The sequence below is a fragment of the Nomia melanderi genome, chromosome 11 (genome assembly GCF_051020985.1).
Source record: "Nomia melanderi isolate GNS246 chromosome 11, iyNomMela1, whole genome shotgun sequence".
Taxonomy (NCBI): Eukaryota; Metazoa; Arthropoda; class Insecta; order Hymenoptera; family Halictidae; genus Nomia; species Nomia melanderi.
The window spans coordinates 8,416,081-8,441,078 of NC_135009.1; the positions used below are offsets into that span (position 1 = coordinate 8,416,081).

The 24,998-nt window shown below is 39.8% G+C and overlaps 2 protein-coding genes and 1 long non-coding RNA gene across 4 annotated transcripts in view; 1 reads left to right on the plus strand and 2 right to left on the minus strand.

Annotated features, from left to right (window-relative positions):
• Positions 1 to 11,118, minus strand: part of plx (PTB_TBC1D1_like and TBC domain-containing protein plx) — a 40,395-nt gene extending 29,277 nt beyond the window's left edge. The window contains exon 1 of one of the 2 annotated variants that reach the window (XM_031984810.2): positions 10,830 to 11,118. The gene's annotated coding sequence lies outside the window, so the exon portion shown is untranslated. Of the gene's footprint in view, positions 1 to 9,321; positions 9,468 to 10,829 lie in introns of those variants that run through there. The other variant, XM_031984811.2, reaches the window with a different exon arrangement.
• LOC143175114 (uncharacterized) lies at positions 8,275 to 10,172 on the plus strand. The gene is made up of 3 exons (XR_012999762.1): positions 8,275 to 8,422; positions 8,539 to 9,811; positions 9,896 to 10,172. It is a non-coding gene; the product is annotated as an uncharacterized LOC143175114 (long non-coding RNA).
• A 228-nt stretch (positions 11,119 to 11,346) lies between the features above and the next one.
• On the minus strand, positions 11,347 to 13,774 carry Elp3 (elongator complex protein 3). Its single transcript, XM_031984877.2, has 9 exons — positions 13,602 to 13,774; positions 13,292 to 13,533; positions 12,985 to 13,188; positions 12,665 to 12,918; positions 12,402 to 12,591; positions 12,110 to 12,327; positions 11,777 to 12,037; positions 11,539 to 11,720; positions 11,347 to 11,460 (listed from the first exon to the last, which is right to left on the minus strand). Exons 1-9 carry the CDS (start codon positions 13,618 to 13,620, stop codon positions 11,375 to 11,377), a joined length of 1,656 nt encoding a protein of 551 aa, XP_031840737.1. The 5' UTR covers positions 13,621 to 13,774; the 3' UTR covers positions 11,347 to 11,374.
• Positions 13,775 to 24,998: the final 11,224 nt, after the last annotated feature.

A 24,998-nucleotide genomic window follows, 5' to 3' on the forward strand; every position in this document is an offset into this window, starting at 1 on the left:
TGTCAGAGAACGTTAAATTATATGTTGAACTTTAAAATATTCGAAAAGAAAGCAGCTATATACTGATCTCTCGTTGTTCGAGTAACTCAATCGTTTATTCACAACTTGTTATTCTAGGCATGAAAATTAATTGAATTTTTATTATTTTATTGTTTTCTTTATTTTCTCAATTTCTGCCTTTCCTTCAGTTTTCACTACGAACAATTTATCATTTAACTCTTCCACGTTTATTCTGCAACCACTTATTTGACTGGTTATGATGGGAATAGGTATATATATATATAAAGCGTCGGCACGATTAGCGTCATCGTTACATCACTTCGAGCCATTAATAGCAGCGATCTTCCCTTACGAACCTTTACACTTTTTCCTTCGCTGACGTCATTAAATAATCCGACCACAGACATGCAATTATCAACGAAACAGGTGTTTATGTGAAGTTAAACACCCGCGGATTAATTTATGGAAACGACGATCAAATGCAAACTTGTGTCTTTTTCTTCTTCTTTTTCTCTGACCGGAGAATATGCAGTCGAAGGTGAATCTTTATGCGTTCCAATGATCAAGTTGCTTCACTGTGAACTACGCAGTGTCGCACAAAGTCTAGCAATTATCAGCAGAAAAAGTGGCACGAATAATAATCACCATGTTACAAGTTATGACGGGTTACTTACAAATCATCGCGCTGACATGCAAGAAACCGACAAAGAACAGGCAACCGGTCAAGAAAAAATTGCGCTGGCGAGTGAAAAGCGGACACACGCTTTAATGCTAGATTTATGGACGTTTATTATATCTTATTATATCCTTCTTAGAAAAATAGATGTTCGTTGACCCCTTCTCTTCTGATATCGTGTCAGACTTCGAATGAAAGTTTTAAACCTAATTCGGTAAATCTGAATGTTATTTATTTGTGATTAACATAAATTAATTATCGCTTGTCTATAATCAAACTTTAATCTTTAGAGTAAACATAGAGAGAATGCATATTACATTCGGTTCTTTTCCCACTAAATTATTGCGGATAAAGTAGTTTTATCAAGCACAGTTGTGAAAGAGATCGTAAGAGAAAGGGTTAATAACACTAGAACAACCGAGCATTTAACATGATTAATATGCAATCCTTATAAGAATTGTAACAACCGATCTTTGTCGATTTCTTCGCATATTCACTATAGTATTCGAGAAACTATACATTTTCCAAATCACTTTAAATATTCAACACATTCGAAATATCAATAATTGCGAAATAAGAAATCTGAATCCCGTCACTTTGACGGGTGCGGTAGTACCAATGTTAAAATGTTAAACTTTTACTAAATAATGCTTATGAAATGGAATTTCCGGCAAATTGCCAGGTCCCGTGAATCCAGTGTTAATTGAATTCTTATAAAACTCATGTTAACCTAAGCAGCGTGTATTATAAGCCGACCGTGGGATCCCGTACAAATCCACCGAGTTTTATGGTAATCATCCCCCATTAAATTTCTCGGCCCGCGGATACGAAATAAAGAGCCAGCCGTGTTTTCTTGTTTCGCACTACATCGCCGGCCCTTGTACGCTAATTAGCTCCCTTCTGCGGTGCCCGCCATATTTTCTTCGCGCTGAACCATAACGAAGAATTCACGCTTCTCACAGTCCTACGGGTCCCCAGTTCCTCGCTTCGAGATCACCCTATTCTGTTTTTTCGTTTGCCACACGACGCGAACAGAAAGAAAACATTATCTAGTTATCCAGGGAAAAACCGATTCTCATGAAACGAAAGAACGTCCGGTCTGTTCATTGGTTATCGCAGGATCCGCTAATGCTCGTGTGAATGGAAAATTTCATAGACCGAAGTCGCTGGAGTAGCGGTTAAACGAAAATTCGTTTCCCGTATTAACGTGACTGTACAGTGGCGCTAAATTTCCAATACGATCTGATTCAAAGATAAATAATAAATGAAATAATAAAAGGAAGACAATTTGAGTATGTCAGATATACAGGAAGTCAGGAGTTCGATCGTGTTACCAACGAGTTTTCGGTTAGCCACAATTTTCTGTTTCCTGAATCTCCTTATCGCGGTTCCTCCAGTCAGCGAGCTACGTTTCTCCGCCCGCGAAACCCTCTTTTTTCCCGCGTCCTCGTTCGAAGCCGACCAAGTACCGTTGAGTGCTGTCTTCTAATGGCGTGCACTCGAGGACTCGCGTATCATAACACCCGGGGACAAGTCCTAACGAAAAAAAACAAGAGAAGAAAGGAACGAAAAAGAAAGAATCTAGGAACACGTACCCGTCATTACAGCGTCGGCTGGCCGCGTTCTGCTCATTTGCATTAGCACGAGAACGCATAAAATCCGCGGACCGCTGATTGCGCGATGTCCTCGGGTGCAAGAGTACCGAACGGAGTACCGGCTTGCATTCGAATCGCGTTAAGGTCGATCCGCAATATCGGTTAGCTCTTGATTAGCTTTTGGATCTGATGTTAACAAATATTAACAATACTCTATAAATATTATTCAATCGTCTATAATGCAAGACAAGCTGACAGAGTACCAGCCTGCACTCAAATTGCATTAGGATCGATCCACGTACGAATATGTACCCTAATTACACTGTGGAACAAATATGAACTTTTTGTGCTTTTTACAATAACCACTAGGTGATTTTTATAGAGTTCCTTACCCTAAATACGAATCCGAAAACCAAACTGCTGGATCACGTCGTTTTCGAAAAAAAACTGGGTTTTTTTGAAAACGGTCGAATTTTTCAGAAAACCAAATGTTACGTGAAAACTAAAAACGACAGGCAGTTAAAGTTTGTCGCAAAAAATAAAGGAGACTTGCCGGGACACGTAGCTGTACATCATCTGTAGCTAAACATCAAATTATTTAAAACAGGAATATCGTCAAAAGCTTTCTCATAAGTATTATAAAAATTTATAAAACAATTAAACATTATATATACATACAAGAAGTGACCGGGGTCCAGGTTTGTACAGCGCGTAGTCACGGCCCTGCATAGCTGCGGCCGGCGAGCGATGGCCGTGTGGCGCAAAAGTTCCGTGCACGCGCTCTTCGCGGACGTTTTCTTACCCTGTCCCAAAGAAAAACCGATCTCACGCTTCCCGCGGGGGGATTCCTCTTCAGAAGTGTCTGCAGAATCCAATGGCGCATAGCAAAGTCGTGCTAGCCAACCCACTTTTCGTAGAAATGTAACAGAAGTGCATACAAAGTACGCGCATGTACCCTTTTTTAAACTTTAATCATCATTTACGAACATTTAATGATACGCAAAATTCAAAATTTTTATAGCTACGTCTTCGAGCAAGTCTCCTTTATTTTCTGCGATAAATTTTAACTGCCTATCGTTTTTAGTTTTCACGTAACACTTTGTTTTCTGAAAAATTCGACCGTTTTTACAAAAACCCAATTTTTTCGAAAACTGGACGTGAGCCAGCAATTTGGTTTTCGGATTCGTATTTAGGGTAAGGAACTCTATAAGGACCACCTAGTGGCTATTCAAAAACAAAAAACGTGTTCCGCAGTGTTATCAATTTTAAAATCGCTAATTTCGAAGATCTAACTTAAGGAACATCAACTTTCCTTATCAGCATTAGAATAATCTGTACGATGAACGTCCGTAAACCTAGTGTTAACAATATGTAACGAATGTTATTCAGTTGCCTAAAATGGACGTATTATAAATGCCAATTCCATGTAGTCCTATTTTCCTCCATTGAAGACAGTAAACAGTGAAAGAGTACTTAGCGAAGTGTCAGCAGACCAATAGTGTGGACTGATCCTTAGCTTTATCGATGGCTGGGTTCGGAGGTAGCGGAAGTCCGATTGAACGCGATCTCGAAATACAACGGATACCGAGGACGCATCCACGTAATCGGTAATTCCAGCTGCCTCCTCTTCCTCCTGCTCTTATTAGCCTCGCTTCTCCGAACCGGTCGTGCGTCGCACAGAATACGCCAAGGGCCAAGAGTCAACTGTGCAATTGACCAGGCAGACGTGCGTTTCCGAGAAATGTCCTTCGAGTTATGGAACAAATGTCAGCGGTACGTTCTCAGATTGAAATGGACTGTCTCAGCAAGCGACGCGCTTGTCGTTGTTTACAGGAATTCTTAGCCAAGCCGCCATTGTTGTTTACCAATCCTCGCCCAATGGAATCCTTATGTTACACCGATAAACAAAAGATGTGTAAACACAACGACGTAGAAATTTTATGAAAATAATTCTCCACAATAACATGCGTTTATTTTAATCACTCTTGGATTGGTAGGACTTCCCGATGATTACGAGTTAACGTTGCTACTCATCTAATATTTTGTCTCTTATACTTGGACTTCGACCATTTCTACTAAAATATCTAACAGAACGTCTCGAAAGTCAACACTAAAGTTACCAATTAATCAAACCGACTTTCTTTGTGTATTGGAACCTTGACTCATAATTTAGGTTACGTTTCGCTAAATCAACTTTGGTGATCCCCCAGAGAAGCATCTGTCATCTTTTCAATAATTCATAAAGAAAATATCGGAAATGGGTTATTTTGCCCTAATTAATAATTCTATTGCTAACTACATTAACCGTTTGCACTCGACAGGTGACTGCCACTCACCATTTGATTTCATACAGTAAGACTATAAAATTTGATATTTAATATTATACTTCGTATAATGCATCAATTTGAGAAATATTGGAATAACATAGCTTTGTTCCTCAATGTACATGTGATTTCTCTTCGTGTTAGTTTTACAAAATATCGTCTTTATCTAATCAGAAAATGTTAAAATATTTCTAGTGAGAAACTGACGAATGCAAAGGGTTAAAATACGCCTGCGATTCGTATGCAGCGTCCAGGTTCAACGACAAGACGCAAGAGTGCCCTAGTCGTCGTGCGACGCCTGCTACACAGGACGAGAGCACGCCAGGCTTATAGATCGATTGGCTGCGTTTCAGGCGGGAATAAATATTGCTCCCCTCCAATGGAGGGTTTACGCGCCGCCCGTCTGTCAGCTTTTCGACAACGAGACGCATCCCCCAGCGAAAATAGCATCACGTACCCGCATAGGTGAGTGCATCGTGCGCGTTATGTAACCGGTGCACGTGTACAGCGGATGTCGATACGGGAGAAATTTCATCGGTCGAGGAAGCAATCGTGTGCTCCGGCGCGGCGAATCACACGTGGAACGTTTTGGCACAGCGCGCTTAAAAACGATTTCTCGGAACACCGAGAATGTCCACATTTCGCCGGCCCGTGATGTCAACATGTGGTCAAGATGATCTGACGCGTCCTTTGTCACGGAAAACATAACACGGCCGAAGAATAGGAATAGCTTGTTAAAATTTTCCTTGCAGTCGTACGAAACCAGTACAGCGTATAATTGGGAGATTAGGTTTTCCATTCTGCAAACGTGAAATATATGTATACGTTTCTACTAAATATACTATGTGCATTGGTTACCTAAAGATCTTAGAAAGCTGACCTTCTGCGAACGATACTTCTAGTGAATTGCATACCCTTAAGTTACAGCTTATGTTTAGTAACGATTCTATGCCTAAAATTTTACCTTGAACATAGTACAAAAATATGTTTCGTGGAACATATTTCGAATGTTTTTTCCTGAAATATCTCGATAAACTCTTTGTCAGCATAAAAAAGCGACTTTGCAGCAGCCCGGGGAGGTAACAAATACTTTTATCCTCTCTTGTGAATTTTAAAATACAAAATTTCGAAAAAATACTGGAGCGTGTTTCACTTTAATTAAATAATTTTTTACGTGATACTGGAACGCAACGGGCAACGCAATTTATTTCCGGAGTGTACACAACCACCCGACACGTAACTTAGAACGATTAAAATGTGTCACGCGAGATTACATGCTGCTATGTGCCCCGTCTGCACTGCATTCTCACCCTCAGAAAATATTCTTGTCTTGTCACGTTCATCTTAAATCGTTTTTAGGGGTAATGAGTTTTCCTTTCCCGTGTAATATTTTTAGTGCAGATTTTATGAAAAATTCAACGATTCAAGCTTCGATAAATCCGAAAGTCACGTGACACCTCATTACCGGCGAACATTATATAGGTTAAATTTCCTCCCGCTGAGATTAACACTAGAACTACCGAACCAGTGAAAACTATTGGTTCCGAGTTTTTTGTTCAGCAATTATTGATATTTTAAAAGCATTCAATATTTGAAATGATCTTAAAAATAAATAGTTTCATTTGAATATTATAATGAATTTCTGAAGAAACTGAAAATAATCTACTGTTACAATTTTTATATCAATCGAATAAATCTTCTAAACAAAATATTAGAAAAATGAAACTGAAACGAATCATTGAGTTCTTAAGTATAATGTCATAGCTTATAATTTCTAATAACAATATCTATAGGATTACTTTCATTTTCATTATGTAAAATATAGGATTACGACCGTTACAAATATGTGACGCTGGTAGCGAACATATGAATCGTATTAAATGCTCGGTAGTTCAAGTCTTAAACATTTTAAAATACAATTGACTCATACCGTACATTTGAATTTTATGAACGGACGGACAAAATGCATGCTTTCTGGTTCCGTGACACGCAATGGGAAGTTTGTCGATCACAAAAACAAAGCATAGCAAATGAGCCCGAGGAATTCCAATGTCAAGTAACGATAATACATCAGTTTTGTCGCCCATCAACGACGCTATGCGCAATATACACGACAAAGTCCCGGTAACTTTGCACAACGAACAATCAACATGACGTTCCAATTTCATCACGGAATTGAGTTTCACCGATGTATCGATGCGTATCGATCTGTGTCGAACAATTGGACAGCGTCCATCGATCTTTGGATTTACTTAGCACAGGGGTTCTCAAACCGTTTCTTATGCGAGCCAGAAAATATATTTTTTTTCAATCATTCAATTTGAAACCGTGCAATTTAATATCTTTTTTACGGTTGAAATGAATCTAAAAGTCTATTATTATCGGTGGCGGTCGATTAATCAATCACGAAACGAACTGAAAATGGCGGCTGCAGGGCCTCGTGCGAGTCAGTTCGGATTAATATCAGATTAATTCCATCTAGATCCCGCGCAACACGATACCACGCTCAAGCATAAATTCGCGAAGCTTAGCAAGAAATTCATGGTCAACCAGGAGTGTCCCACTTTCCGGCAATGTTCGTTGCACATGTCGACGACTTATCTGGTCGGTGTGTAGGCGTACAAGCATGGCACCGTGCATTCCCGGTAACGCGCTACTTCGCTGAACAAAGATGCAAATTCCAGTGCGTCGCATGTAACAACGAGACGACCCAAAAGAGGGGTAAAACGAGATGGATGCGGCTAACTAGCCTACTCGACTTCGAAACCACGAGAAGACAGACAATATTATTAATTATAATTTTACAATAAACTACATCTGCTACTTCAGTAGACCCAAACACTGTTTGCACAGAACCAGTACAACTTACAACAATACGATACAAAAGTTTGCTCCTACTTAATACTAAAGCTACCACAGAGGTCAAAATGGCCCATTCCTGATTGCTTCGTTAATAATTATTAAAAACATAACAAATAATTCTCTGAGAAATTATTATAGCAACTGATTCAGCAATAGGCAAACTGAATTATAAAGCAATAGAAATCTCAATAGTAGCACTATTGGAGTTCCCATAGAAAAATTTCAAAAAGTCTATTTCACTGTTCTAATGTTAACACTAGAACTACCGAGTATTTAATATGATTAATATGTAATCCCTATAAAAATTGTAACAATTATTTTCAGTTTCTCCAGACATTCATTATAGTATTCAAATGAAACTATTTATTTACAAGATCATTTAAAATATTGAATGCTTTTAAGATATCGATAATTGCAAAACAAGAAAATCGAAATCAGTCATTTTGACTGGTACGGTAATTCTAGTGTTAATGAATTAAATATTTCAAGTATTATCAGTGATTTCTATGATAATGTATACATAGGTTTGTATTCGAACCCCTTGTAATAAATAAGACAGAAACGAGCCATAAGAAAAGGAGTTGTTTTCCTTGTTTAATGTCGGCTATGAAAGGATACACGAAACGACGGTTACCCAAGTAACCGCCATCTTTCGGTTTTCTGGGACATTACGAAAAGCGATCTCCCTCCCTCTTCACCCGCGTTTGTGTCAATACAATTAGCTAATACAGTGTCACTATTTGGGAAGGCATGCAAAACACGTTCGAGCCTGATCACCTTACGACGATATGTTCCACTTTTTAAAGCGCCGTACGGGTGCATGTACCGATCCCTTTATCCAGCTGAACGTATGCGCACAATCCGATATCGGGAGTTCCCGGTACGGGTCGTCGTGCGGTCTAACGTGTCAGTTGGATAAACAGCAGCGCGGAAATGCGAGTGCGAACGTTCGCGGCGGCACGTATGTAAATATCGAGGGTCCGCTGCTTATTTATGAAAACGATACACGAGCTGTGCTAACGCGAGAAGTATAATTAATAATAATTCGAAGTTCTAACAAATCGCCGCGGGCTTGTGACAGGTCTGCTTTTCAGGAATACAAGATGCTCAACACCGCTTTAAGATGATTCATTTGGCAGGATATTCAGAAAACGGAGAGATACAGCTGTACCTTTAGCCAAGCAGCTCTAAGCCTACAAACACGCCGTACTACTCTATTCACTAACTACACATGGCTATCATTGTTACTTGAACGTGTTCAAAATCGTGACAATGTTGCTTCACGTTGTTCACTTTGGAAGTGGCTTAAGTCCACTTGGAAAAGAGAAAACTATTAAAGGATAAAGGAGAATTGTAACTATTGTAAGGTTTAATCCTCTATAGGGCCATGTTACATTGAAGTCACATATACATCAGTATATTGACATCTTGTTGATTTATTTCATTTTGCATTCAAAGTGGTGAATAAAATAAAGTAATCAGTTATCTGTTAACAAAAATAAAGTAATCAGTTATAAAATATATTCGTTTGATGAAATTATTGAAACTATTAACTACATATGTAGATATTTATTAATTTTGTACTGTATAGATTTTGTTATAATCATGAAAAAAAATTCGGATCATAGAGGGTTATCTTGATTTATTCGAAAAATGGACTTAAGCCACTTTCAAAATCAACGGCTCAATTCATCTGCCGTGTAGTAATCGGCAGTTCGGTATGACCGGAATCACTGCCGGTCACCAGTGACCGACGCTGATTTTTTTCAAAAATTTCTTATTTACAGTGATAGATAACTGATATGATAGTAACTTCATTATGGTCTGATATTTTGATGCTTCATAAAGTCGAATGGCAGCTTACCAGGACAGTTTCTAATGCAGGATTTAATTCAGGATAGCCGATGTCGGTTATCTCCTACGAGGTTTCACGTGAGTCCTGAGGGCACTTAACACGAGTGACGCAAACACACACAACCCGTCACGAGATCACGACCCGATAACTTCGCGAAGTCCGCGAACGGCTCCGGTGCCATTCGTACGACGGCAGCTAATGGTTGCGAGACGATACCCGTAACGATCGTTAAGGACAAACTTAATAATAGTAGCCGGATATTTACTATAGATCGCGAGTCATCCAATTGGCCGGTCGGAGGCGAATTCATGATTCGCGGCCACTTCGCGAATATATTGCGAGCGCCGAGCCAAAATCATCATCGCGAAACAGTTTGTCCGTGCACCCGCGCGCGACTCACGAAACCCGCTAACCCAATACACACGGGGGAAAACGTGACGTGTACACTCGGCGATGAATATCGTGCGCTACGGGCACGGTTTATCGCAATTTTCGATCGGTAATTAGAATTATATAACTCGGCGATAATTTGTTGTTCTGAATTTGATTCAATTAAACGGTGATGTAACATGATTTCCCTTAGACATGATTAATTTCTTCACGCGACCGACGCAGGATCACGGAAGATTGTGCAGAAGGTGATTTTCATGGCGGAATTGGGGACGAGATCCTTGGAGGTTATGAGTTTAACGTACCAACGATTTAGCTATAGATTTTTATCCCGGACTACTGTTGTTTAGTGAAAGATGTTTTCGAATTTTATGTATTGTTTATTTGTAATTGTTTGATAAATTATTTTATTATTTTTATAACAAAGGATGTTGATATGAACGAGAAGCTTAATAAAATTTCATGAGCTATTTCGAATCTTTCATTGTTATATCTGCACCATGTCAGATTTCAATGATCTCATATAATACTTCTACCTGACGAAGTGCAACGAGATAAAAACAATCTCGAGTACAGAATTTCGCTGGCTCAACGAAACATAATCGTGTTTACACACAAGTGATTTATCCATTCCGCTTAAAGTTTTTGAACGTATGGGTTGACTGTATTTTTACACTTCAATTAATTTTTGTTTTCAACGGTTTAGACGAATACTTCGAATTTTGAAGTTTACAACTCGAAATACTTGAATAAGAAGGCGTTGTAAGGAGCACGCCAGAACCAGTTACAGCGCAGGATTACGTGTATCGCAATCGTAAATGTCGGAAGAGTTTCTCTTTTTGTTTACATAACACAGTAACTTGGTGCACTGCGTAAATTTGAAAATCATACAGGATGCAATTACCGGCAAACAAAGGATTTTTTTAAATCGCATTTCAACTGTTCTCTAACGTACCGTTCGTCCAACATGAACAACAGCAAACTTCAAAATCACCGGTCAAGGAGTTCCCAATCGAGGAACGATATATATCGCAATGATACAATTTCGAGCGTAGGGAAACGCAGTCCGAGGGACCTAACCTTAAATTTCAATCGGCATTCAGTGATGAATGAAAAAATGCACATACCTTGACACGGTTTGGCGCCAGGATACTTCGTTGCTTTTGTCTGTCAAGGAACCGCCTTGATTTTGTCCGAAATGTCTTCTAGCGTTCACCGATCCATTCCTTGTTCGACATCCTCGTTCCGGTTGTAGAGGTGAGGCCAGATACAGGAGCACACACGCGATAATTCGTTCTTCGCGAATTGCTCGTCCGTAGTGATCGAGCCGTATTTGATACAACACACATCACAAACACGAGTTCGAGCGCGAGCAACAACGTTCACCGATCGACAGCAGCGTCACGAATGCGAGTGGCTTTTGTTTACTCTCTCCGACTCGTGACAGCAGGTGGCGCAAGAAAAGGTGGGGGAACCCATGGTTATTCCATTGTCTGATCGAGGAATCGAAACGCTCTGTGCGAGAAATCGCAACTGTTACCATTGGATTTTGAATTTTTTTTCTATTGAAATAAAAGGACATTTCAAGTGTAATTTTTTAAAATATTATTAAACGAACGTGCGAAGGTTGAATAAATATGCGAGTTTCTACTGTATGAAAATAAATCATAATTTATTTGCACTCTATTAACATTTTTGACATGTATGGGCCGTCGAGTTCGTAACCCATTTTTCTATAATAGTTTCGTGTCCCAACGCCTAAAACGTGCGATATTTCTTAATTTGGTACCTAGTTAGAGTAAATCATTTTCGTTGCAAAAATATGTTTTTTAATACCTGATATAACGGAAATTTTATGAGATTGGTGTTCTTCTTTTGCTATACGCTCAGCTTCCTCCATTAGTAACATACCGAAACCTTGATGCTGGAATTTTGTAGGGTCTCGAGCGTTTACGGGTACTACACTGCCATATACGTGTAGTTCCCTTACTATTGAACACTTGTCTTTAAGTTCTGGCCTGTAAAGTGTGAAGGATTAGTGTGATTGTTAAACGGTTTTGAACTGGCGTATTACCTAAAAGTTTCACTGGAACATTTCCTTAGTCTTAGCAAACCGACTAAAATATCCTGCGTCGGGTCTTCATACGAAAGGAATGTTTCCCAACCTCCATTAGCAACATAATCACGACGTATAAGTTCTACTTCATACGGTTGCACTTTGTGATGGATTTCTTGGATACCTACTTCTCGAGTTCTTACGTCTCGACAGTCGACTCCTAGATCTTTCATTCTTGCCAATGCCAATTCACGTAGATTTCCGTGTTCTACTCCTGAACTGTGTATTAAATAATCATGTTAAATGACTGTACGAAATAAAATATTAATATCGCAATTAATAGATGCATACCTAACTAAAGGCATAGGTATATCTCTTTGCACACGGTAAACACGAGTCCAAGGTGGTATAAGAGCCAATATACGAGCTATAAGATCGACTAACACACTAGGAGGGTAGCTTTTGTACCTTCCCGTTTTCCACAGCTCGTATAAGCCTGTACCACGAATAACTAACGTTGGATAAATTTTTAGACCGTCTGCTCTGAATGCTGGGTTTTCAAAAAATTCCTAAAAACATAACATATCTTAGAAAGAAATTTTAACGAGAAGAGAATTTGTGATTAATAAAAACTATGACCAACAATAAACTGATCAACATCTCTCTCGATATCCACATTTGGTAAATCTGGCATCATATGTGCTATTACTTTAAAACCAGCATCTTTTGACATGTGAAAGCTCTCACACACTGCACGTACAGTATGACCTCTGTTAGTATCTCTGGCTACATCTTCATAGACTGACTGTACACCTATTTCTAAGCGAGTACACCTGTAATAGTTATATTTAAAAAATGCGTTTTTTAATTAATTCTTTGTACAGATCAGTTCAAAGTATCACATACCCGTAATGTAACATATCAGAAAGATGTTTCTTAAGGCAATAATCTGGTCGCGTTTCTATAGTAATACCAATGCACTTTGTTTTACTTCTTTCAGAGTATTTCACTGCTTCATCAACATTGCTGCTAACATGCCCAGACAATGCATCATGCAAATTTCGAATGAAGTAATCTCTATAATCTTCTGGTAGAGACATAAAGGTGCCTCCCATGACAATGAACTCAATTTTATCTACACTATGTCCCAATTGTTTTAGCTATAATAACATTGCACATTACTATTTCTGGGAATGTTGAAATATTTTGTAGAATTTTATGTTCACCTGTTCAACGCGATGCCTTGTTTGCAAGAATGGATTATATCTTGCCCTAATGGCTCTCATGGATGTAGGTTCATAACCGGTATATGATTGAGTTGAGTATTCAAAATCAGAATCAGGACCACCAGGACAATATACACAAATGTTTCCTGTCATATTAATATGAGGACATCTGTGTGGTTTACACATTACAGCCACAACAGCTATCTATAAAGTCCAAATGATTAAATACATGTTTTAATGTTTCATAATATCTTTATAATTTTAATTCTTATTCCCTATATAAATTATTAGATATTGTGATACTAACTCCACTAGCAGTTCTAATTGGTTTAGCCTTCAACTTTGGCACTAATATGTTTCTTGCATCTACGGGTACAGCAGCAATTATATCAACTAATCTGGGTGAAGAGTCCAGACCATATTTAGAGGATATTCGAGTTTTTAATTTGTTTAAATCCACATCCCTATTTTCCTCATGTGCTTTCAACAATTCCTGTATAATTTCACCTATTGTTATCATCATTCGTTCCTCTTTACTCTGATCGAATTCTAAACAAAAGATTGTTGTATTTGAATGCACAATGATTTAAATAAATATTATAATAGATATGAATTACCTTTCTTTTTTCTAACCATGGTAACGTATTACAGGAATAATTTCACAAGCAATAGTATTTTAAGATATATCTAATTTTATATAACTTTAAACAGAAATGCGCAAATAGAGTAGTTTAGGTTAACTTAAGTGTCACATGTACGCATCCATTTATAAAATATATAACATCCACTAGCGACTAAATTTGTAAACTATATAAACGAAGCAACAGTCGATAAGAAATGTAGCTGATTATTTTATCGACTATATCATCAGTTAATTCGAGTTCAAGTTACAGTTCGCTTTTTTCTATTTGGAAACCACCTTGATGGTAATGTATGATTTATTATACTTTGTAGTTATACTACTTTGTATAATAAATCTAAGTGTTATAATTAATTCTTCATTGTCAGATATTGAATAAACATTTCATTAATAACATAGAATAGTTGTGTCTAATCTATTAAGAAGCCGTTAAAATAATAATTTTTAAAAATCCTATTTGTTTATCCCGGATTGGTGACGCTACATATTGCGAGACTGCTCAAATTTCTAGCCAAATAGTACCAGAGTATCTCCGCTAGGTGGTACGATTAAATTAACTATGTCTATCCTACTTAATACCATGTATCTATCCTTGTCTTTCCTTTTGTAGAATTAGTTTCGTCGCATAGTGCAAGACCGCTCAAGCTTCTAGTCAAATAGTACAAGTTTGTTTCCGTTGGATGACGCTACCAAACCTACTATGTGGCGTGTTTCTTTATTCAGTATATTATTTATTTACAATGTTCACTAAATTATAATGTCGAAACATTTTATCAACCAACTATGACGTCTTGTATCTAACTAACTATTTACAAAAAGAATATCACGGATATTAACAAAAGAATTTAAAATGTATAGTTAAACGATTTCTAATAACAAACAGAAATTGACTTTATCTACAAGTAGAAACCGATATTACCGATATATTGGCTACAACTATCTTTGTTCTGATTCCTATATATCTATTATTCGCGTTTCACGTTAGTGCCGTTGACTATTGGTTTAAATGTGCACAGGGGTAAGGGGAGACGTCCATTCGCCGCATTCGGTCTGATCCTTATGTCGGTTCAGTTTGGCCACGTTCTTGTTATTGGCTGTCTGTCTTTTTCGTCCCGCGGCTCTGCCAGTAACAAAGATGTACCGAAACTGAGCCGCGAAAGGAAGACGCTGAGACGAAAAAGGAAGACGTTAACTGTGCTAACAATCCTATCTACGCCATTTTTATCTACCGATTACACAGACATTCAATAATTTCATGGATTTACTGAAAGATGTCGCCACCATGAACTTTAAATTGGCGGGAACCAACGAAAATTCAATAAAGAATTAATACATAAGTTATTTCTCAATTTCTCTTATAATTATATCATTTTTAAGCATTGAAATAACAACAAAACTGCACGTTGGTATTATAACATCATTTTATTAGATTTAAATTGAAATCGGTTATAAATTATGGTGATGATTTTGAATACTAGGACTAGGACAAATGGTTCTCGCTGCTCTGCTCAGTATACTCAATTTCATATTGCGTATAGTTGGTGAAGGGTAAACGCCATCGGTCGAAACTTTTTTCTCTGTCTCGCGATTACTCGCGATAAGGCTCTTGTTATCTCGCTTAACGCGAACGCAGAACACGCCTGTCTGTTTCTTTCGATGACGTCCTGATCGCTCACACCAAATTCGAGCATTTCATGTGTATATGGAACATGATCGTCAAATGTAACTGTTCCCGACGAATCGAAGGAGATCTAGTCGTATTGTGTATACAGTCATATGGTTACCCCTAGAATTTGTCAGTTCGATTTACTGTAAATCAACGGACTGCGAACCATCCTCAATACAAAGCTGTTCCTTATGCCCCCGAATCGCTCAAATTTGATATGCACCGTATAAATCGGCTACAGACGAAAAACAAGTGGACCGGTCCCGTGGACAAGAGTCCGGTGTGCTCATCCCGCCGCGCGACGTACTCACAAAAACCGAAAAAAGGGAATATCAGCGGCTTCGTCGGTTCCCTAAGTTGCCAGCAACTCTTTTCTTTTTTGTTTTTTTAACATCGGCACCGAAACACGTTGTCCACGGCACGAGGTCCGCGGCAGTCCTCCCGGAAGTTAGCTCGCCCTAAACGCTGTCACGAAGCGCGTCGCTTCACGGTAACATTTAACAAATCTTCCTATTCCGAATCGTTGTCGCTCATCGACCCTGTATCGGTAAAATGGCAGTGATTACAGACAAGATCGGAGAGTCGATTGTCCCGACTTACACAAGCTGAAACGGTCTCATCGCAAGACACGTTCGACCATGTCGACTCGAAACCCAATTGTTCTGGCCATGCTGCAATCCCTCGTAACAGCTCTGCCATATTATTCTCATTATATTCGACAGTGCTTAATTATAATTTCAGTCCAAAAAAATCTTCAACGCAGTAAATTGTTACAAACGTGATCCGTAATTACTTACAAAGAAGCACTATCGGAATTGCTTTGTAATTTCTGGCGTTTTCGCTGTCTCTATTTTTTTTAACACAGATTTACAGCAAGAATAATTAAGAAGCCGCAGCGAGGGAGGCAACTTTAACCAGTCAATTGCGTCCGTTCCTACCAGTAATAATCGAGGCTAAGTTCTCAACGCAGTTTCGCTCGCCGTTGGGCGCGCATATTGCGAGAAACGCCGTGACGCTCGAAAATCAAAACTCCATTGGTGGTCTCGGGTGAATCGTGATTTATTTACAAATTAAATAAACCGAGGGGGCCGTGAGTCTAAGGCGTCCGTGAGCCGGTGGCAGGGGTTCGCAACAGCTCGCGCAGCGTCATTTCGCGTGATATGCGGCCACGTCCGATGGTGATCCCCCGTCGCTCGTAAGTCGCGCGCGGAAATCAGATCGGTGATTCGATTCGGTTCAAACGCAGTCCTCTTTCGTCAAGCACACACGCACGTGCACGTTTCGAGGGTAACGGGAATCGGGTCGTGAGAGACGATGCAACGTGGAGAAGAGGATCCCGCGTGCTTCTTCCCGCGTCGGTCGGATCGATCGATTCCCCTTCGTTTCGGAGCGATCGCCATGAAAAACGTTCCCTGCAATACTTCGTATTCCTAATCAGTCTAATGGAAGGAATTCTTCGACGACTTCACGACAGACGAGTTCTCGTCCCCTTCGAATCGCGCGAGGGAAAAGAAGCGCGGGTCGAATCGAAAAGAAATGGTTCTGCATCCTCTTTCGAAGCAGACTTGGTATAAGGGTTCCTTCGACGACAGTATGGTTCGTATAATGTCTCTAGAAAAATGAAAAATGCGTAGAAGGAACCGATATACGTTCTCGATTCGCGCGGTACGATTGGTGATCCATTTTCAGGATAGTCCAATACAAAACAAAGCCAGCTCACTCGAATCTTTCGACTTTTCTGCTAGGAAGTTCAAAGGTTACAACCTTCGAGGTTCGATTGACCCGAGAAACTTTGGTTGCTCAAGGTCAGTGAAGGATTACATCCACTGTGACGTATAGCCACACCTATAGCTCCCCTCGCGTATCTATGTACCACGCCTTCTAGTCCCTATGCTCCGCCTACTTGGCTGAAGAAGAGATAGCCTAGGCCTGAAGTGAAAGTAGGAATTGTGGTGGGAGGACGACCTTGAGGAACCAAATGTTTCTGGCGTGCGAGGTCCCGCGATCACGTAGAAGAATTCTCGGGTTGGGTGGGAACGTTAGAAAATTTTTGAATCCCGTTTGAACAGAGATCGATCCAGCGACGAGAAGAAATCGTCGACGAAGAAGCAGCGATCGAAGGAAGAGAAATGGCGACGATCATGGAAGGCGAAATCGGCTGCTACAGCCGCGAAACGAAAAAGGGATGACGATGGAGCGGTAAAAGGGGCGGGGCAAACAGAAGAGAGTATTGGGTATTGAGACAATGCGGGTTGTATCGCGACTGATGAACGATGTAGGTCGACAATGACAACGACGATGACAACGACGATGCTTGACGGTAATAATATTAATAATAATACAATATAATAGAATAGAATAATTAATAATAATAATTAATAATAGTTAATCATCATAATAATCCTTATCGATACACCGACGACGATATTACTTCAACCATTTAAACTCAAAGTGCGATAACGGTAGATAACGATCCATCTCTCATTACTTATTTTTTTCCTTTTTCGAAATTTTCTGTTTTTTCCTAAAGGTGTGGGAAAAGGGGGAGAGGAAGGAGGAGGGTAGTAGGTAATAGTACGCTACTGGGCAACAGGTATAATACTATCGAGTTAATTAATATCATCTCATGTAATAATAGGGTAATTCTGTTAGTGCTAAGTGTATTATTATCCGTTTTAATATATGTATATATATATTTATGTATATATACCTATATATGCATATGTATGTATGTGTATATACGTCGTATGATTCATATGTACAATGGTGATGAGTGGACCGCCGATGTTCATGGTCTTCCAACAAATATAAAATCGTAAAATAGACTGGAACCGTAATTTCATGGCTGAATGGGCGGAGCTATAAATTGCGGGGGGCGTCACGGATCCGCCCACTTTCTGTTCGCGCATGCGCATAGAAGATTTCAAGACCGCCAAGTTAACCTGTACAAACTATTAAATTAACGAAATCACCGATCTGCACGAACATCGGCGGTCCAGCGATAGGGTGTAGAGAATTCTGAGGTTGTCGATCGATAGAAAAAACGTTGGACGATAGGAGGAGTGGCGTGCGATCGCGATCGATGAAGGAAATGATAGATCGTGCTGCGTATCCGGTGTGCTCTCCAACCTCGCGTTTCCCTATGTGCGCGTACATACTTTATCCCGTACATCACACACGTGTATACATACGTATGTGTGTACATATACACGCATACATACACTCAAATATACATATACTTACACACATACGTATATATATAAATGTATATATATGTAAATATATATACACATATACACAGCGAGGGAAGAAAAGTATTGTTATAGAAAGAACATGGAGATAAGAATTACTTGTTATATTCGGTATTGTTAACTGGTAAAACCCGAATATACACATTTGAATCTAGTTAACAATATAGAAACGAGCGTCGTTTATCTCCATGTTCTACCGGTACGAAACTTCTTGTTGCTCACTGTAGGTGAATATACATATACATACATATATGTATATATATATTTATATATATAACCATAATTAGAGTTATATATTAACTTCTTCATTTTATTTTTCTTCATCTCCATTAGCGCATTCTACAAGTCGATTATTATTTGTTAATTTCATTCGGTTTATGGTAGGTACTAATTGGGGATCCACGGCGGCATTGATTAGTGGAACACTTTTTGGCATTTTTTTTTGTTAGTCCCGCGATATTCACTATCTTTCTCTCTCTTTCTTCCTTTTTCTCTTTCATTTCCTTTCTCTCACTCTCATTCTCACTCTTCCAATTGCACATTCGTTTCCTCGATCTCGAGATTTACCGTTTCTTCGTCAAAATTTTGTCGTTCTTCCCTTCTACCCTTGACACTTATCTCTCCTTTATTTTTCCTATTCCTCTCTCTCTCTCCCTCTCTCTCTCTCTCTCTCCCTCTCTCTCTCTCTCACTCTCTCTCTCTCTCTTTTCCTCGCTACCCTTATATCGTGGCCTTACACCGTGCATGGCCGTGTATTTGTGCGTGCGTTTCATTCCCACCCTCGCGACATCATTCACTCGCGAATGTTTCTTTTTGTCTTCCACCCCCCCTCATTTTCCGGCCGCCGAAGGGACAATGGGAAACCCTCCGAAATCTAAAACGTCGCGATCGCTACTGGGTGACTCAAAAAAACAGGGAAATCCCATTGAAAAATTCGAAGTTCGAATTTTATCTCTATTATTCTAATAGAGATAATAGATAGAGATAACAGAGATAATAGAGATAGAAATTACAGACTAATCTCTCCATCATCCAACATACCATTTTCTAAATCACCCTGTACAGATCGGATTCAATATAGTTTCATATATGTTTTAATTATTGATTATTTTCACACTTGTAGCGTCATTTCGCGACGTTTCTAATTACGTTCTCCTAATTTTTCTTTCTTCCCGTGTAACACGAACAGCGGGGAAGCAATTTTCAGTTAAGCTTCGCATTTCGAAACAGAAGTTCTCCCATTGGACCACTTTTTTCCCGAATAAGAAGGATCAATTTCGTATCGTTCTTACTCGGTCCATTCTCTTCAGCTTGATTTCACACTCGCGCTCTCTTTAAATCTATTTCTCCCTCCCCCGCGTCGCTCCCCATTCGCCACCCTGTATTTATACACCTTCGAGTCTACTCGTGTGTCTTGTACGTGTGGTACGTGTGTATACGTGTGAATTCGACTTGGCACAAACAACAGAGTCTTTGTAAAAAAGGCACTATTTTTGTAAAGCGAAACAGTCACGCGTTATATTACGTCTCATCATCCCTGGTGCTATCGCCGTTCGGAGGATTAGTGATCCATCCAAGGATCAGTGATCCAGTTACCTCGCAAGAACATTTTTCAGATGAGTTGCATCCTCTTTTAACAGGAAACTAACGTTTCATCCTTCGAATCTCGCATGCTTCTCCCGTGGAGCGCATCGCAGGGGACGATCTTGATAATTCAGTGATCCGAGGATCGATGATCAAACTTTCAGACAACTGGAGTTCTTTCTTTTTTCTATTGGAACGTGTAGAAGAACGATACAATGCACTAATGGATTTTATTATTTGCTCGTCGAACGTAGCCAGAAGAAGAGTTGATCTGCAGATCAAGGATCGTCTAACGATCCATCTAGCAATTTTCCCCTTCCGAGTTCCTGAAGAAACTTCCATCTATATTATGTTTACATTCTATAATTCAAATCTACCGTTTTGTCCCTTTCCTAGAATGTTCTATATGTAAACTGGAAACAACGATCCGTTAGACTGCGAATTTTTACGCGTTTATAGCTTATCAAAGTCCTTGGGGACGAATTAGACAAAGGTTTTCTGCGAATCTTTATGCTTTTCACCATAACTGAGACTATCCAGTGAGTCGATGAAATTGTATTTTCATTTCATCTAACCAGAAAATCGAATTTTTCACAAGAATCCGCAGACTAACGATCATCGTTGATTTAGCACAGATCTTGAACATTCCGCTTTTCCTTTCCAATCGTTTCTTTCCTTTCCAAGCTGCCGGACCTGCACGAAAGGAAAGACAGTACACGTCGAACTGAAAGTCGGTACCGTTCTCCTTCCTCGAAAATTCTCGAAAGTGACACGATCGTTGCTCTCGTGGCCGCGAAGAAGCCGGAGCTGGAAAAACGTGGAAACCAACGCCGGTGGAGAGAGTCTGGCTGTGCGAATCGCGCCGCGAGCCATCACGACGTGGTCAACGTCGCCACCCACGTGGTCGTTGACAAACAACGTGAACATGTATAAAAAATCGTCAGTCTTATTGTATCTTTAGTGCAAAAAGCGTGTGTAGAGGTCGAATGCGCTCCCGGGCGATGGATTCGCGACCGAGATTCACGATTATTTCGTTACGAACTCGACGCGTTGAGGAATAGCGAACGCTGATCATCGATTGAAAGTCCTTTTTACGTGATTCAATTCAAAATCCCAATTATATTACAGCATTACATTCAATTTATAGAAACTCGAAATCTCACGTTTCCTTTTAATCGTAAGATCTGCCATATTGAATTCGTATTAACGAATGGCCCGAGTTTTACACAAATACTTTTCAAAAGAATAATAATTCTAGACCTGAATAAAACTTGGCATCGTCTTGTTTACTTTTATTTAAATCAAATTCAATTTCACCCTTAACTGATATGACTCTTTATAAAATCTTCGAATCAACATTGTTTACGAACAACGCTGTTGTACTGATACACTAGTTTTAATTATTACTTAGTTACCGATTTAATCAAGATACTCTGACGCAAATGAAGTACCAAAGTTCCATCGTCTAGAAGAGAATTCGTAGAAACACTGTACCAGTGAAGGGTTGCTTTTGATTCGCTTCCAATCGATTGACAATGTTCGCCGTTCGCTACAGCAAGGAAATGGTACGTTGTAAACGGTATACAAATGTCGGAACGCTGGTGTACAGGTGTATACAAATACGAGTATCAAAATTTTGAAAAGACATCTACGTTAAGTCGCTGCGGTCCGAGTGACAGTTATCGTAGGAGTACACCTATCGCGGGGTAGCCCGCGCGAGGATTAGCGTCGAAGGTGATGGAAAAACAGAAGCGGAAAAGTGGTCTCTCGCGATCGGCACCTTCGACGCAGATTTGTTCGAGTGGCTTCGCTAACCGACGGCCGGAGAAAACGGTGTCGTCCCACGGTCGATCGATCGATTGAGGACAAAGAAGGGTGGGACACGAAATTCGAGGGTTCACCCTTCTTGATCCGAGGTGAAAAATCGCGGGGAAAACGGGGAACCAACGGTAGCAGCCGTCCTTGCGCGCCACCGCTAGATCGGTCAGAGTATTCTAGCCGCAGAATGCTTGAAATTCTTCCCGTTCCGCGACACGGCGGCAACGTACAGAGTTTCCTTCCCTCCGTGTCACAAAATCGTTCACGTTTCCTTACCTACTAGTAGATACACATTTTCATCTACCTATTCTATCTAACGGATACATGTTTCCTCGTTTACTCTACATCTTGTTATCACTTGAGAATGCAACAGGAAAGAAGAAAACTCGCGGAGAATTCGTATCTCGAGATACAAAGCGTCGTGTTTACACAGTTCCCTTGCTTCAGGGATTGTTGAATTCGTTACTTAATCTATCGAACTCGGAAAAATCGTGTTAATTGCCTAGAAGAATCTTTTCCGAGCGTGAAGAAGAAAACTTTGTAAACCATCCTTTCTAAGAATTTCGCCGCCCGATATAGGGGTAGTTTCGCAGGGTTTTCTTCTTTCAGGCTGCTGTCGGCGTGTCGCTGATCGGCGCACGTGATCGGCCAAGGGAGTTTCCCCGTATGCGACCGACAGGAAAGAAGAAAACTCGCGACAGTGGAAAAAGGAGACGGTCGTTCGGTGAACGGCGACGGTGAACGACTTTCAATCGCGGATTCCTCTCCTTCTCCTCTCTTCCTAACCGGTGTGCCGCTGCTCTCCTTTCCCTCTCCAGCCTCACACTCTCTCTTTTCCGCTGAAACCCAGTCCTCGACTTCTTTCCTGCATTCTCTCCCTCTCTGTCATTCTTTCCCTTTTCATTCTCATTCTCTCTCGTCCGACACTCTCCTCTTCTTCGTTTTCTCTTTCCCTCGATCTCTCTCATTCCTTCCCCACCCCCCCTCTCTCTCTGACTATTTCTATCCACCTCGAGACTCGAACGCATAATGGAAAATAATAAAATAGAAAGAAATTGATCAAATAAATACAGACATCGACACAGCCAAATCTTTGTTCTAAAACGTCCTCCTCGGCCCGTGTTTTCCATTTTCGCGCACGTCCCATTTGTCCATCGATCGAACCGATCTCATTGTTACTTCCTACCGTTGTGGAAAGCAATTTGGACTATGATAGAAAACGAATGGTCGTGGGGGCAAAATTCAAACAGTAGCTTAAGACTTTTATTAGTTTTTGTAGATTCTGATCGTCTTTGATAAAGGTACTTTCAATAATTGTTACAGAATCAAACTGACACCTAGCTGGCGTAAAAAATGTATCACAAAAAATCTGTTCTTTTATCTGAATTAAAAACATCGATAAAAAAGGTTTTCTTTCGATCAAAGCGTTAAACGATTCTCTCAAGTTTTCTCGCGGCGAGACGTTGAATTTTCTATTCGTCATTTTCACGAGCCTGTAGCTTACATAATTCGACTAAATCGCCGTCCACGCCTTCATTCTCCCCGTCGAACCTGACTGAACACTTGGTGGATAAAATTTGCTCTGTGCGTGTACCGGACGAGTCCCGTTGCGCGCCATTGTTTCCGAAAATTGGCAACTCGGTATGCGCCATCTTGTTGGCCGCCTGATTGCCGCCATTTTGTTGGTGACTAACTTTTTCCCAGCTCCTCGTTGCCATCCAACTTTGTTGAGATGTGTCGGTCGATTTCGAACGCGACACGACAGAGGAATTGACTTTACGAGAATATGCAGGGGATTCCCAACGGCGCGACGACGCTTTCATTTTCGAAAGCGTCCCGGAACGCTTCGCGAATGCGTGGAGCTCCGCGGTTCATCCGGTTCGCCGCACAGAACCGTAACTTGTTGCCCGTTGGCTGACTAAAGCTGCGTGTACACTAGGAACAAATTTTCGTGGAATATTTAGCGCGGATTGTCGGTAGTGTTAGATCTGTCCCCTCTCGTGAGATTCAGACTTGAGAAATCATATATGCAGTTAATAATCGTTCGTGATCTAGAAGATATGGTTAGTTCTATTCGCAGCTGCAGAAAAGCGGTTTGTTTCACCGAGCTACAATCACGTCCATAAGCCATTGGAAGCTTATAGATGAATTAGTGTGGAATTAGTATAACACACTTAAAATTAAGAGATAAAGCGAGTTCTTGTTAATTCATCGTGTCGCGGAGAAAATATAATCCAGATTGCGTGTTGCAAACAATCATAAATATTCTTTTTATTTCTCTCTTCGCTTCGCTTGGAAATGATCATTCGAATTGATAATAATAATAATAATAATAATATTAATAATAATAATAATAATAATAATAATAATAATAATAATAATAATAATAATAATAGTAGTAGTAATAATATTAAAATAATAATAGTAATAATATTAAAATAATAATAAAACAATAATAAAATAATAATAATAATAATACGACATTATTGCTAAACGTAACTACTAGAATTAAGGGTATTTATTACTAGAATTAATCATGGCTGTCCGACGGTGAATCGTTTAAATAGTTTTCGACTAATTGCACTCAGCGCGTTCTCGTCGTTAAACTTTCGCTTCTGTTCTCTCGACGCGTACCTCTACAGTCGATTAATCAAATTATTGCGTAAACTTCGCAGCTGATTATCACGTTCTAGCCTTTTGCGAAATACTTTCTGAAACGTGTTTTGGTGTACATCGAATAAAAAAAAAGAAGAAAGGAAAAAGAAAAAAGAAAGAAAAGAGGAAGAAGACGCTTACTTACGTAATTCGCGTAAAAACAAAGCCAAAGCGGCGATCAGCCGCTTCGTTTAAGAATATTACAATAATCTTCGTTTCCTATCTTATTTACAACGTTCAGAATTCTATCACAATTGCATCGTTTTCTTACTTTTTCTTCTTTCTCTAAGAATAAAATGTCCGAGCGCGTCCAGCGACTCGCGGACGGTCGACGACGGCGCGCGGCCTTTGAATCGCCATCTTGTCAGCGCTCCCCATCCGCCATCTTGTGGTCCGCAGA

Bases quoted from the DNA above. Each gene is read 5' to 3' on its own strand.
- Elp3 (XM_031984877.2), bottom strand. The intron at 12,038-12,109 runs GTATGCATCTAT...TTTAATACACAG, and splicing joins ATACCTATGCCTTTAGTTAG to TTCAGGAGTAGAACACGGAA. The intron at 11,461-11,538 runs GTATTAAAAAAC...CGCACGTTTTAG, and splicing joins TAAAATTTCCGTTATATCAG to GCGTTGGGACACGAAACTAT.